General features: G+C 47.5%; 1 protein-coding gene across 1 annotated transcript in view; it reads right to left on the bottom strand.

Moving 5' to 3' along the window:
- The window catches only part of Inpp5a (inositol polyphosphate-5-phosphatase A), a 186,385-nt gene that overhangs the window by 43,850 nt on the left and 128,267 nt on the right, over nt 1-14,268 (bottom strand). The window contains exons 7-8 of the mRNA XM_021196094.2: nt 10,946-10,998; nt 9,430-9,549 (exon numbers count right to left, since the gene is read on the bottom strand). Coding sequence (XP_021051753.1) covers nt 9,430-9,549; nt 10,946-10,998 — 173 coding nt within the window. The remainder of the gene's footprint in view (nt 1-9,429; nt 9,550-10,945; nt 10,999-14,268) is intronic.

Genomic DNA, 14,268 nt, shown 5'->3' with positions numbered 1-14,268 from the left:
ATGACACCCATAGGCCAGAGAGTATGGAACAAGTGTAAGAGCATCATGGGAGAAGTGACTTTACAGGACACTCAGGCGAGTCTATGTGGACAAGTGGATCCACAGGCTCATGTGTGGGACAGGAGCCAGGGCCTTGTTATGTCTCATTAGCTAGTATGAGCATCAAACACAATAGACCGTGCTAAGTTTTGATGTAGTGAAAGCAAAGGTCTAGGAAGCAGCATGAAGGCGTGGTCTTAGAAACAGCTAACTAGGCTGGGTTTCACTACGTCTTTAATCCCAGAACTCAGGAGGCACAAGCAGGTGGTTCTCTGTGAGGTCAGGCTAGATCTAGGACAGCCAGGGTCATACAAAGAAACCCTATTTCAAAAACACAAAACAAAATAAAACAAAGAAAAAAAGGGGGGGGGGGAGAGAAAAGGAAAGAAAAGAAACCATCAACTATAGAAGTGCACATATACTTGGCTAATCAAAAGGCAGAATCCATGTTAAGGTAAATTAGTTTAAAAGCCTATTTCAGATTTAGGCTGAGTGCACTAACTTTAGATTCCTGTGTGTGCAGTGAGAGAAGGCTGCATCTGGGGCCATTCCTCACAGGCGAGGTGCTGATGGATCCTGGCTGGGCCCATGCTGGGCCTGTGATGACCCGGGAAGGCAATTTCACTGGCATGTCTTGATTCCTGTAAGACTATCATTAAAAACCTAAACTTTATCATGCTTTCCTGCCCTGCTCTTTTTGATATAATAGCCCAAGCCAATTAATAACAACACCCATCTCTGAAGGTCGCACAGAAGCAGCAAGATAAAGGGGCTGTCAGGGCTGAGGCAATCGCCTGAGTGCCAGGCCAGCGGCCCTCACAGCACTCACTTTTAATTTCTACATAGTGCCATTTGGACCAGAAAAAAAAGAGTTGTTTTAAAATTAATTACCTTGTCAGTAGCTATTATGATTAAAAAGTAGGTCCACATCAATATCATGTGCCTTATTCAGAAAGAGAATTACAAGAAGAGCCATAAAAATCAATTTTTTAGGCCTGGAAATGGTGTCCTTGTTTGACAGGTGATTCCAGGATATGACAGCCCCACAGGGGGAAGGGTGTCTTTTCTCTATCTGGCCAGGGGCCTTGTTCCCCATTTGAGGATATCACCTCCCATAATGCAGTGGGCTGCGGATTTCTGGGGCAAAGTCGCCGTGAAAGCCACCCTTTCAGCTGTAGTCACTTCTATGGCATCTACATGCAGAGGTGCCTTGGACCCTCTGAGGGTCTCTCTGGTCACTGAAGCCACAGAGAGCACCACTGTAACATCCTACAGTGTAAGAGATGGAACCTGTATGCAGCTGGCTTGCTTTTTCATCCCAAGGAGCTGCAAAGGTGTGGAAGGTGGATTTGGCCATGACTTGTCAGTCCTGTCACTGACGTGCATAGAACACACTGGTAAACTGGCTTCCTTCCCTTTTTAGTCTTCAGCCAGTCACTGGGACGACAAGTCTTTTGGCATTATACTTTTACTTAACTATGGAGTCCATATAAACTTAGAGATCAACCAAAGTTGGTTCTGTCCTCAACTATGGGACAGATCATGTTTGCTGATCAAATAATCTTAAGTGGCCAAAATCACTGATGATATAAAATGGCTAAATTACCCAAAATATTTGAGGGTGGTTTAATTTCCTAAGTTTCTCCTCTCCATAAGTCATCTAATAACCAGCTTCTCACAGGTGTGCTTCAGTCACTGAACAAAAGTAAATTCACCCAGAAAAATAAATGGCATGACCAGCCTGAAACTCCAAAGTTTCACCCAACCCCTAGGGGACAACATTTATCCCCATGAGGCCTGAAACCCTGGGGACCCTCAATTCAGAGGGTCTGACTGGGATATGAGAGAGAACACTTCAGAGGCAGAGAGGCAAAACCCCAGTGGTAGTAGGTCCTCAGAACACCTGGCATGGCTTGGGGTAGCTCACCCTCAGGTCTGATCCTAACGACCACAGCGCTCCTCACTGACTGGGTTCCCAAGCACAGCAACCTCACAACATGGACACCTTTCTATCTTGCCACTCCATCCCGTTCCTCCAGCAACTGCCATCACACCCAGGGTATTCTGAGGCTCCTGCCCCATAACACCATACGGGACTGTTTCATGGGGCACAACACTGAGAATCTGGGCCACGTGGTTCTGGTGAACGAGCTACCATCCCAACCCTGGCCTATGAAAACTGATTCCCTCCTGAATAGCAGCCCCTGTCTTAGCAGGCTTCTAGTCCATGAATTCCTTCTAGAGAATGACCCAGGGCCACTGCATTGGAGAAGGGGCCTTTAAGAAGGCTATGGAGGTTAAGAAGGCCAGAGGGGATGTGACATAACAGGAAGAAGCCCCAGAGATGTTGGCTCTCTACAAGACATGCAAGGACAGTGTCCATAGGCCATCTTTAGGGCCTGGCCTGCTGCCCTCAGCTTGAACTTCAACCTCCAGAATCACAGGGAATGAATCTCAGTTGAGTCCCTTGTCTGAAGCCTTTTGCTGAAGCATCCAGAGCTCCCTGAGACAGTATCCATCCCTTGGGCACTAGCTGTGGACAAAAGGACAGGACAGGCAGGGAAGACATGGAACATAACCTAGACTCTGTAAGCTGCTGGTCAAGGCTCCTTGTAACTTAGAATCCATCTACTTTCCCAGTGTCCTAGTAAAGACTGAAATCAATGGTGGAATTATGAGAGATTGGGTTCTTTCCTTTGGATAGGGCTTGGTTTCCCTCCGATTGGCAATGTGCTGGACATTCACTGTGTGCTAGGGACATCCTAGGTCATACCCACATTAGTTTTTCCCAACCTTGCCAAAGCCAGGATCCCTGATGATGCACGTCCCACTTGGAAATAGTATCTCAGCTGCTGGGAGAACTCTGTGTCCTGTGTACCTGTAGCATGAGTATTACAAACCTCACATTTGCACCTCTGGCTAGAGGGCTGGCTTCTCTTTCTAGACTCACCATTCCTATTTGCTTTCTAAGCATAAGATCTAGATACTGAATGTACTCTCTCACCTATCCACCTCTGCTACACCAAGAAACCTCCACTGGCTACACAGAAGCCACAGGGCTACACGGAAGAACCTTAGCCTCCTGTCAATGCTTTATTTCTTAGGCATCATCTGGCAGGGAAAACCACAGCTGAGATCTCCAGAAACTGAGGCCCTTTGAGTGCCAGACGCCCGTGAGCACTCAAAGCAATGCTCAGCTTCACCAGCTGCAGGGAAAGAAAAACTGTGCTGTCTCCCCAAGATTGGCCAGAAGTGGGTAAGTGGGGAAGGCATCTTTTAATAAGATACTGAGACCCTCTAAAGGGAGGCTCAACAAGAGTACAATGAGGCTCCACCAAGAAGCAATTGATGGGACGCCACCAGAGCAGACACAATGCTGAAGATGGAAGTTGAGGATCAGGAAGCCATTTCACAGCATTCTTCAAGCATGGCTACTGATACTCGCATACACAGAACACAAACCAAAACTACCATGTGTGACAACCTAAGCCTGAGGCATGGAAAATGAAAAGAGGTGCGCTCTTGTCAGACATAAGCAGTGAAGCATGCAATGGAATGCAGACACTGCATCCAGGTGGCACTGCATCCAGGTGGCACTGTGCAGCCACAGAGGCTCAGGACACAGACACAGGGCACCAATGGTCCCTTACTTGGCTTTATGTTTCAGAAGAGGGAAGAGGAGGGCAAAATGCCCATGCCAATCACCGAATAGAGCTGAGCGTTTTTCCATTGTAGCTCTACATGCTTTGGGGTGCCTGGGTCCATTTTTGTAAAATGAAGGACATACTGCAAACTTCATCAATCACCTGAGACACTAGCCTCTCAGACTCAGCTCACTCAACTGCAACTGGCCTTGACATGTTCTAGCCACCATGCTCCCGATCGAACTCATGGCAATGCTGGCACAGGCCTTGGGGTTTCGGGCTAATGATTCACACAGCAAGCCTTACTTACTATGGGAACTCTGCTGTGTAGGGTGAGTGCCAGACAATGGGTTCCCCGAGGCCTCCGGTAGGCACAGTCCACAGAGACACCTGCACTCCTTCTCCAGGGCAGTGGGCAATAAATGAGGTGCAAGAAACAGCTCTGTGCCTGGCCACAGCAGAGCACTCTGGAGTGACCTAGATCTTTAGCAGGGAGCTCGCCTTTGCCTAGAGACACAGTGCTTTTCTTCTGCTCACTGAACAGCAAGGCGAGTTCTGGGAACGGCCTAAAGAGAAACATTTAGATTGGAGGGGTCTTTGAGCAGTCTGACAGCTGACGGATGACCATCCATAAAGCGACAAAGAGGGGCTGTGTGGCAGCCGGCGTCACATAGCCTCTCCCTGGGAAACTAATTGCTCCGGATTGTCCAGAGGAACATTATTTTTCTGGCAATCATTTCCTTTGAATGCCCAAAATGAGCATGAAACAACTCTTTTCACTGGACATAAAAGTTAAATGTCCCAATGTTGATCAAATTAACTTCAGCACTGTGACAATGGACTGTGTTTGTGAGAAAATAATGGGGGGACAGAGGGGTGCTTTATGCCAGGGCTTCACAGTTGTAATGTAAAAATGTCTCTGTTGAACTAGCTAGGCCACATTTCAAAGAGGACACTGAAGGCTCCTGTCACTTGGCAGAAAAAAAATCTCATCTCATGGGCCGAGCACTCAGGAAGGCTTCAGGGCATGCTCACAGTTGCTGCCTCAGGGTCCTGGTTTAGTCACCCCAGGTGCCCCCAAAGGGCTAACCTTGTGTCAAGAAGAGAGCACATCAGTGACCAGTGCAGGCACCTCCTAGAGCCACGGGAGGGTGGAGGCCTCTCAGCATCCCCAGGCCCTAGCACAGATGCCTCCAACTTCCTAGTCCTCTGGACCTGGCTGAATTTCTCAGAGCCTGGCACACTCTTTACAACCTATGGGTTCTCTTTTAAAATCTTTCATTAATAGTGTATGGTAGTACATGTCTTTAATCTAAGCACTCAAATGGCAGAAGCAGGCAGATCTTTGAACTCAGATTTTCAAAGCTAGCCTGGTCTACAAAGCAAGTTCAGACTGCTAGGGCTAACACTCTAAGATGCTGCCTCAGGACAACATAACCCCTCCACACACATACATACATGTGTGGCCATACTCGACTTTAGGCAAGAGTAGGCTCAGTGGTTAAGGATATGTTTTGCTCTTATAAAGGACCTGGGTTTTATTTTCAGAATCCATATGGTGGCTCGCAGTCCCAGGAAAGTCAATGTTCTCTTTGGCCTCCATGAGTATCAGGCACATATGTGATATACATTTGGGCAAAGTGTTCATACACATAAATAATAAAATAAATCTTAAAAGTTTAAAAGTCTTTCATAACTAGATATTTAAAGCTAAAACCTTATAAAGTACACAAACACAGAAAACATTACTATCTGACACAATTAGTGTTGGCTAGCCAGGCGAGGCATGGTGGCTCACAAGAGCTTAGGCAGCAGAGGCAGGAGTTGCTGTGAGTACCAGGCCAGCCTAGGTTACAGAGTAAGTTCCTTTCTAAAACAACAAACGAACGAACGAACAAACGAACGAACGGAAGGAAGGAGAGAGGGAGAGAGAGAGGGAGGGAGAGAGAGAGAGAGAGAGAGAGAGAGAGAGAGAGAGAGAGAGAGAGAGAGAAGATAAACAATACAAAACAAACCTGCAAAGAAAAAGAAAGAATGTGAAGCAAGGCAGTCCTGCAGTGAGGTCTCCGTCCCTCCCTGGCTCCAGGATGTGTCAGGTGTCTTTGCATGTGAGAGCTGTAGTACAACCAGGCAGGCAGGCAGGCATACCTCACAGCTGAGGCTCTGGAGAGCTGTGTCAGAGTTGACCCTTGGACTTGTTTCTTTATAACTTCTATTAAAATCATCTTAGATTTGGAGAAAAGTTATGACATACTTGTGCCTCTTGGTTTTAATACCATCTTTCTTTCTCTTTTGTGGACAGGGATGCAAAACTCTTCATCCCTGGGTCTAATGCCCCCACTTCTCATCTCAGACTAAGACAGGGACCTACAGGCTGGACAGGGAGATTAAACGGAGCAGCCAGCCTCTCAATCCCAGCCTCCTCACTGTCTCCTGCAGCTCAGTGGGGCCTGCAGACAATGCTCACACGGTTCCCAGTACTGCTGTGAATACAGCGCTGTTGGTGGCAGTGTCCATTCAAAGGCCAGTACAGCATTGTCCTCCCCAATCAGCACAGTAGAATGCAGTCTGCTGGTGGCTGCCAAAAGGTTAGCCTCCCGATGAAAGGGCGGGCCATTATTCACCACTCCTGCAGAGTGCCCCTTTGTGCCCAGCAGCCCAGCCCTACACTGTGGAGGTCCGGATCTGCGGCTGGCTGAGCTCGCCACAGAAGCCATTCATTGGAATGCAAAGATGCACAAAAGTGGCCCCCAGACCCAGAGGCGGCTTTTTTGGAGGCTGGAGGCATGGTGGTGTAGGGCAATGACATATTCTAATGCCTTACCACACTGACAAGTTGACCATGGTCACCAGGACTGATAGACATTTGGTTTCTCTCTTGGCTCCCAGCTCCCTGGGAGGTCCCAGAAAAGGGGCCATGGAGCAATCAGCAGGAAGCACCACACAGACAAGGCCCTTGTTGCTGGCTGCTGACTCACTAGCTTAGGAAGGCGGCCCCATGGAGGAACACACCACAACCACAGGGGTACCTGTCAAGGACACCTACCCAAGACTCTGGCAATCTCCTTGAAATTGAGACATGATCCTGAGGGAAGACATTAGAGTTGAGTGCTATCCTTGGGGTCTGGTCTTGATGGGGGCAGCAGCAGCCATTTTTCTATTCCCGGAGCTAGGGAGCAACATTGCCATGGTGACTCCACAAAAACATAGCTAAGCAGGGCCCAGAGCAGAGGGTACTTGAAAGCAGGGCTGGTCAAATGTCAGGGGTCAGGAAGAATGATTTGAGGATATCAAAGGATGAGGGTACCTGGGTTCATAGACCTTGCGGGGAAGACAGGCACGGACAGGAATTGGACATTTTGTTGGGGCAAAGCACCTGAACCCATTTCTAATTGCCTGAGCTGTATCCCATGGTAGATGCTGAGTGAGCTTTCAGGCTTGGTACAGTACCTGTGCAGGCATTAACCTCAGATGAAAGAGAATGACTGCATATAGATTTGCAAGACAAGCCCCAGACTTGGGTAACAATAGGGGAAGCATCAGACCCATTTCCCATAGCTAAGGTTCTTCTTCAGGGACCAAGATGACACCCTCTCTTACACTAGAGGCTGGGAGAAGTCAACAAAGGAAAGGAACCAGTGGAAGGACCTTAGGCTGATCTCTCTGTGCGATGGCATGGCCTCCAGAGGTCACCAGCCTGGTGCTTGTTTGATCATGGCACAGGAGTGAGACTGTCTTCTGACTCCTTGTATAGAGCACAGCTTCATAGGCACATTAAGGAGGAGCTCATGGACCAAGCTTACTAATTGCCATTTCAGGGAGACATGGTAGGGGAGTCAGTGGTTCCAGCCCCACCCTACAGTGGCACCATGGTCCAGAGGACTCAGCTTTGCCCCTTACTTTAGGGGCACACTGATCTACGGCACAGACAAGCATGTACAAATTTGTCCCGTACAAGCCCCACAACACGTGTGTGCATTCACATGCACAAACATGTTCACACTCACCCAAACACTGAACACACACACACACATACACACACACATACACACACACGCACCTACACACACACCCCTACCTCACAAGGCTCAAGGAGGAGATAGGCCTTATGCTCAAGGCTTGTGTAGCAGCTGTCCTTTGGTATCTCATTTGATGTTAGGGACCCTCAAGGCACCTCCCTAGGTTATTGGTGATGTTGGGGCAGAACTGGTACACTCCCTAGGACCTCTTTTCATGAGACTCTGCTAGTTATGCCATCAGGAATTTGACGGTACAAGAACAACATTCTACATGTTGAGAAGTGGCTCCATGAGTACCGTGGGTAGACTGTCTTTCCTTCTGGTGCAAAACATCTTCCAAGAAGCATGTACAGGCTCAGAGAACACCCTGCTCCCTGCCACTCTTCTTCCTGACTGAGTTAAGACTTGGCACATCCCAACTAGTGTCTCCTCTTTCAGTGACACAGCAATGATATGACTGTCCCAAGGGCAGTTGATGATTTGGGGGTTGCAGAATCCTCTGCTCAGCATAACACATAGACTCATAGATGGCCACTTCTTCAAGGGAACACACAAGACATGCTCTAGGAAAGTGGGGGGGGGGAGAGCATAAGGAGAGGCTAGGTATAGGCTGGAGGGAGGCTAAGATCTGAGTAGAGGTCAGGATGGGCTGAGGAAAGGAGACTAAAGCCAAGCCAGACATAACTCCACATACTCTCTCTCCTCTGAGCTCAATATGTTACCCTGCTCTGGCTTGTTACAAGGCCTCTAGGGAACAGTGTGAGGATCAGGAGGAACCAAGACCATTTGCCCAGGTCTGTGGCAAGTGGCTGTAGTTAACCAGAGTTGATCCTTCCCTGTCACATGGCAAGAGATCAATTTGAAGACTACAAGGAAGGATCAAAGTCTGGCTTCAGAGAAGGCCTGTCTGTAAGTCAGATAAACACTGGTACCCAGGTCCAGATTCATCCTATCAGTCAGGGCTACCATCTTCTCTGGATGACAGTCTATTTAGTCCTGACCCATCCAAGATCATGCAGGTCATCACACACAGAGGAGCAGGTGGGAGCCCCAGCAGAAGGTGGGCAGTCTCCAGCCCTGACAGCCACTAAGGCCACCATCCCTTCACCAAGGATCATCCTTTGCCCATGAAGTACACCCAGGCCAGCTGGATGGGAAAGAGACAAAGGCAGGAAGAAGGCAACACATGATGATCTGGGCAGCAGAGCTTCCTTGAGTTGATCCAAGCTCAACACCCCAGACACTCTGGACAGGGACAGATCTGTAGGAAGGATGCTGCCCATGGCTAGCAGAGTACCGGGGTATCCATTTTTGAGTTCACAACTAAACACAGCCATGGCAATTCTATGATGCCATACTGTCGATCTATAGCTCTGCACACGTAGCAACAGAACACAGAAAGGAAGAGAAGCACCTATCCTCAGTGAGTGATAGAGTGAATTACAGCATTGTCTCCCCAAGCCAGAAGGCATGAGACCTTCAGGTATAGCTCCAATAAATCATCACAAAGATAGGTATTCTGCCTAAGTGAGCAAGAACTGTTTTTCTTAAAAGAAAGAGTATTATAGAACTTCCTGTAAGCTGTTGACCCAGGGGCTGTTCATCCAGTGGGTGCTGTTGGGGATTTTACATCCTTTACAAGTTGACACTCCCAAGACCACTGAAACCACGAAGAGCCTCAGAACAGCCATAGTCATTCTTAGGAGTAGCTAGGGTATAACACCTACCTGTCCAGCACATAGCCCAGAGCCTTGTGCCTGACACCGGAGTACACGGAGGGGCTTGTCTCCCAGGCCACTAAGTTGGATGCATCATGAAAAAGATGAATGTTCACCAAGTCGAAGGCACTGTAATGAGCAAAGAAAGGGAACTGTTAACCAAGAGCTACAACTCCAGGTTACACTGAACAGAGCTATGCCTCTCTCTATCCTACCCTCTTCCTCAGTTTAGAATCAAAGTCTTGAGCACCTATCCTTAGTCACTTCAGAGTGAATGAACTACAGCATTGCCTCCCCAAACCCAGAAGGCATGAAACCATCAGTTATAGCACCAATAAATCATCACAAAGATAAGTACTCTGGCTAAGTGAACAAGAACTGCTTTTCTTAAAAGAGAAAGATAGTATTATAGAACTTCCAGTAAGCTGTGGACCCAGCTTCAAGGAGGAGGGCTTCTCTCTGAGTCTCTGTTCATAAGAGCCCACACTGCAGGAGATGAACTACTGTTGGGAACCATGTAAGAAAGGGTCATGAAACAGGTAGAAACATAGTCCTTTCACTGCCTCTGAACATGCAGCCTGAGTGGCCTCATGCAGATAGACTTGAAGAGGCTAGTGTGCGGTCTGCTTCAGCCTTTCCCATGCACTATGAAGACCCTAGCTATCTCCAGCTAGCATGTACCATCTGCTTTGCCAAGTGACAGCTTCATACCATCCCAAAGGCACACACTGCCATGCCACATCTTCTAAAGGGTGTTGGAACTATACCTCATCATTTCTCTTCAGCAGCAATGTGAAGGAGAGCCCAAAAATCCAGCCACTAGCTCTGTGCCCTAAGTGACCCTCCCATACTACATTGGGAGAAGTTGGTTCCTGAGACCAAGGACAAAGAGCAGCATGGATGGATGGCCACCTCCTGGAATGGGCTATGAGAGATTGTAGCTCTATCTTAGGAACCCTCTGTTCTTCTCTTCCATGTCCATTCTAATTATTGTCCTGAACAGCTCTAGGGGCCTGGGCCAGTACCTTAGCAGAACTACAGAGACCAGAGCTTAGTCAGTTCTATTTCAGGAGCTGAAAAGTGTTTATGCAGTTTTCAGGTAGACAAGGTGGGTATTACTATGGAGAATGCTCATCCAAAGGAAGAATAGGCTGGGACCAGTGAATGGAGCTAGGATGCCTGTACCCAATAACATCAACTTTGCAGAGCTTAACTTTGTGGCCTGGGACCTAATGGGAAGCCTTCCTACCAGTCCAATTGTGCAGTGGGCTCTGGAACACACAGGTTACACTTGAGGATGGACAAGAGGTCTCCATGCTTTCCTCTGCGCTAAATACTTGAATATCTAACTTACAAAAAACAGGAGACAACACTGTGCCCCATGGCATCGTCCATCAGCCAAAAGAGGAGTAATGGGGCATTTTGAGCAGCCATGTTCCTGTTCAAAGTGAGTCAAGTCTGTAGCATGTTTGCCACACTCAAAATTATGGAGTGGAGAAAGTCAATCAGATGCCATGTAACATACCAGTCAGCAATGCACCACCGCGTCCTGATAAAGCCTTTTCTTGACCATTTGCACTGAAAAGTAAAGGTTACAGTGTGAGAAACACAGAGAAATGGGAAGCCACACGGTTCATCTGTGCTCATTCAACAGCTAAGAGACATTCCTTGCTTTGCTTGTTTGCTTGTTTTGGGGACAATGCCTTGCTACACAATCCAGGCTGGCCTCGAACTCATGATTCTAACACTAGATGCCACTCTCAGCAGTGGCATAGCATGCAGTGTTTATGCACATGTGGGACAGCTACTAGGCAGAGCAGGTGCTATATACTCAGTGTACCCTAAATCCTGATGTTGACAGCCAACCTCGAATATGATGGGGCTAAGATGTAGGGGCTCTGAATGGAGATCCTGTCATCAGGGCCTGTCCTTCTTGCAAAGAGGCTTGATGAAGGGAGTCTGTGCCTTTTCATCTCTCCCTCCTTTCTGCCACCCTGGAGCTTTATTTGGGCTTGTGGAGGACAGGTAGCCAGGCACTACCTTGAAAGAAGATACAGTCCTCACCAGATGCTCTGCTAGCTCCTGGATCTTGCACTGACCGGGTATTCAAAACTGGGAAAATAACTTCTTGTGATTGACAAACCACCTAGTTCTCAGGCTAGAACTGCTAACTGAAGGCTAGATTAGAGAGGGGATGGCCACATCTACCCTGTGTTCTCACAAACAAACAAACAAACAAGCAAACAAACACTATTCAGAGTCTGGGAAGCCCCTGCTTGGTCCTGAAATAATGTAAAAGTAAGAAAAGCAGAGAAAGTGGTGGGAAGGGGACAGAAAAAGAGTGGAGAAGAAGCTGGCCCTTGCTCTTGACTACAACAGCTTCAGATACACTGCACATACTGCTGAGCCTCCCGAACTTCTGGTCCCAGTGTTGCTGCAGCACCACTAACCAAGACTGCTCATGCGCATACACAGGGGAGCTAGGCACATGAAACAGTCTGCTGACATTAGTCCTGCCCATGGGACAATGGCCTTCCTAGCGCTCAGGGTATATGAATGAAAGATGTGAACTTTAATTTTAATTTATACAGCTCCACAGAAGAAAGCCACTTCTTGGCCTCTCAGCATTGGGAGCAGGGGTCCTATGGGCAAGGAGCAGTGCCCTGTACATCCCCAGCTCACAAAAGGGAGGCTGGAGCAAGTGTCTTACCTCCCTAAAGAGAATGCTGCACAGGGTGGGGACCCTCTACAGTGTCTGGTACTTTGTCCACACTTCTTTGCTTGCACTTTGTTCACTGTCATGACTTGATGCTCTAGTACAAGGCTTCTGGCTTCTGCTAGTCTATCAGTACCGGAGCTCCCCAGGGAGTCCTCTCAGATATCCTGTTGTTGCCCTATGTTATGGGGATCCTGTCATTTTGGATCTGTAGGACTGGCCCCTTTGGGTGCTCCAGTAGTTCACTGATGGGGTAAATGCTGTGGTGAGCCAATTCAAAGCCTGGATCTGAGCTTGAGAGGTATCTGAGTTGGTCAGCCCACCAGCTCTCCCTCTCTCATGCTCTTGGCCAGCTAACCAGCAAGCCCAGTTTCCAGGGCCAGCTCTACCCTGATGCCCAGGTGCAGGGCTGCTCTCCCAAGTGTTGCAGCCAGTGAGGGGCAGGGACAGTTTTCTCACTCTCATGACCCAAGGGCTAGCTCTCCCACCCACCACAGATGGCAAGGGATACAGGAAGGGGAGGAGGGCATCCCTACCCCATTCATACCACCCAGCAGACAAGAGGCAAGGCTGGATCTCCCACACTAATGTCTGCAAGTCAGCTCACCCATAACCCCCATATCTAGGGCCATCTCTACTGTGCTGCAGCAGGTGAGGGGCAGGGCCAGCTCTCCTGCTGCTTAGGTGGCAAAGGTTGTTGGGGAGACCCATTTCTAATCCAGATCTTCTGAAGTGAGAAGCTCCAGCCTTAATCTGGACCACTCCCTCTGCTGCAGCCTATATAAAGGACATGGAAGAAGAAAGCTCGATCTGTTTGCCTGCTTGCTCTCACTCTCACTAGCAAGTCCGTTCCTTCACTAGCACTAGAGCTTACTTCTCTTGTGGACTAAACAACTACTGAATTCTTATGCCTTCTGTTGGTAGACAGCCATTGTTGGACTAAATGGACCACAGCCTGTAAACCATTCTAATAAATTCCCTTTATAGATAGATAGATAGATAGATAGATAGATAGATAGATACATACATACATACATACATACATACATACAGATAGAGATAGATAGATAGATACATACAGACAGACAGACAGACAGAGATAGATAGATAGATAGATACATACATACATACATACATAGATATAGATAGATACATACATACATACAGACAGAGAGAGAGATAGATACAGACATACATACATATAGATACATACATACATACATACATACATAGAGATAGATAGATAGATACATACATACATACATACATACAGACAGACAGACAGATAGATAGATAGATATTCATTCTGTAAGTTTTATTCCTCTAGAGAACCTTGACTAATATAGTTAACATCACATCTAATATAGAATCCAGAAGTACAAAGGTACTGGGCTACCTCTCCCAAGCACAGGCATCAGCCTGTGTGGTTCCATACTCACTGCACCCCCAGTACCCTGACAGTTCATGTATGGAGCATAGTGTGGCTCCTTCTACAGGCAAGCTTGGCTATGTGAGAGCAGGCCTACACTTGTCTTAAGGTCCAGTATGCACAGGCTCACAGAATGCAGAGTCCTCTGCAGCACTGAGTAATGTGCTCCACAGGGAGGAGCAGTCATCCTGTGATCACCCTCTCCCTTCCTATCCTGTGATCACCCTCTCCCTTCCTAAAAGTTCTTCCAGAGAGGCAGCAAGCCCATTCCACCTGCAGTCACTTTGCCTAGAATTACTCAGTGGGCAATAGCTTCACTGCCATTGCAAATGGAAGGCATTTGTGAATTTAGGGCCAGAAATTATTTTCTCCTCAGTTTTCAAATTTGTGTAAATTAGGGTACACAGTGCACTGTGCATCTTGAATAAACAAATGCATACATTGTTTTTAAAATTAAATTTTCATAAGAGAGCACTGATTTCAACCTCAATTACTAATTAAATACACAATAAAATGAGCATTTTATTTTCTAACAAATGTTGGTAATAATTGCAATTAGGAGTCTAGCTAGATGTGAGACTTTCCCTGAGTTCCAGGTGAATCTCAAGAAATACAACAGTTAATATTTGTATAACCCAACAGTTTGGTAAAATATTTACAGAAAATGTATTGTTTCTGAGGCACATTCATCAATACAACTATG

Source organism: Mus pahari, chromosome 1, assembly GCF_900095145.1.
Source record: "Mus pahari chromosome 1, PAHARI_EIJ_v1.1, whole genome shotgun sequence".
Taxonomy (NCBI): domain Eukaryota; kingdom Metazoa; phylum Chordata; class Mammalia; order Rodentia; family Muridae; genus Mus; species Mus pahari.
This window is presented reverse-complemented; position numbering and strand designations above follow the sequence as displayed.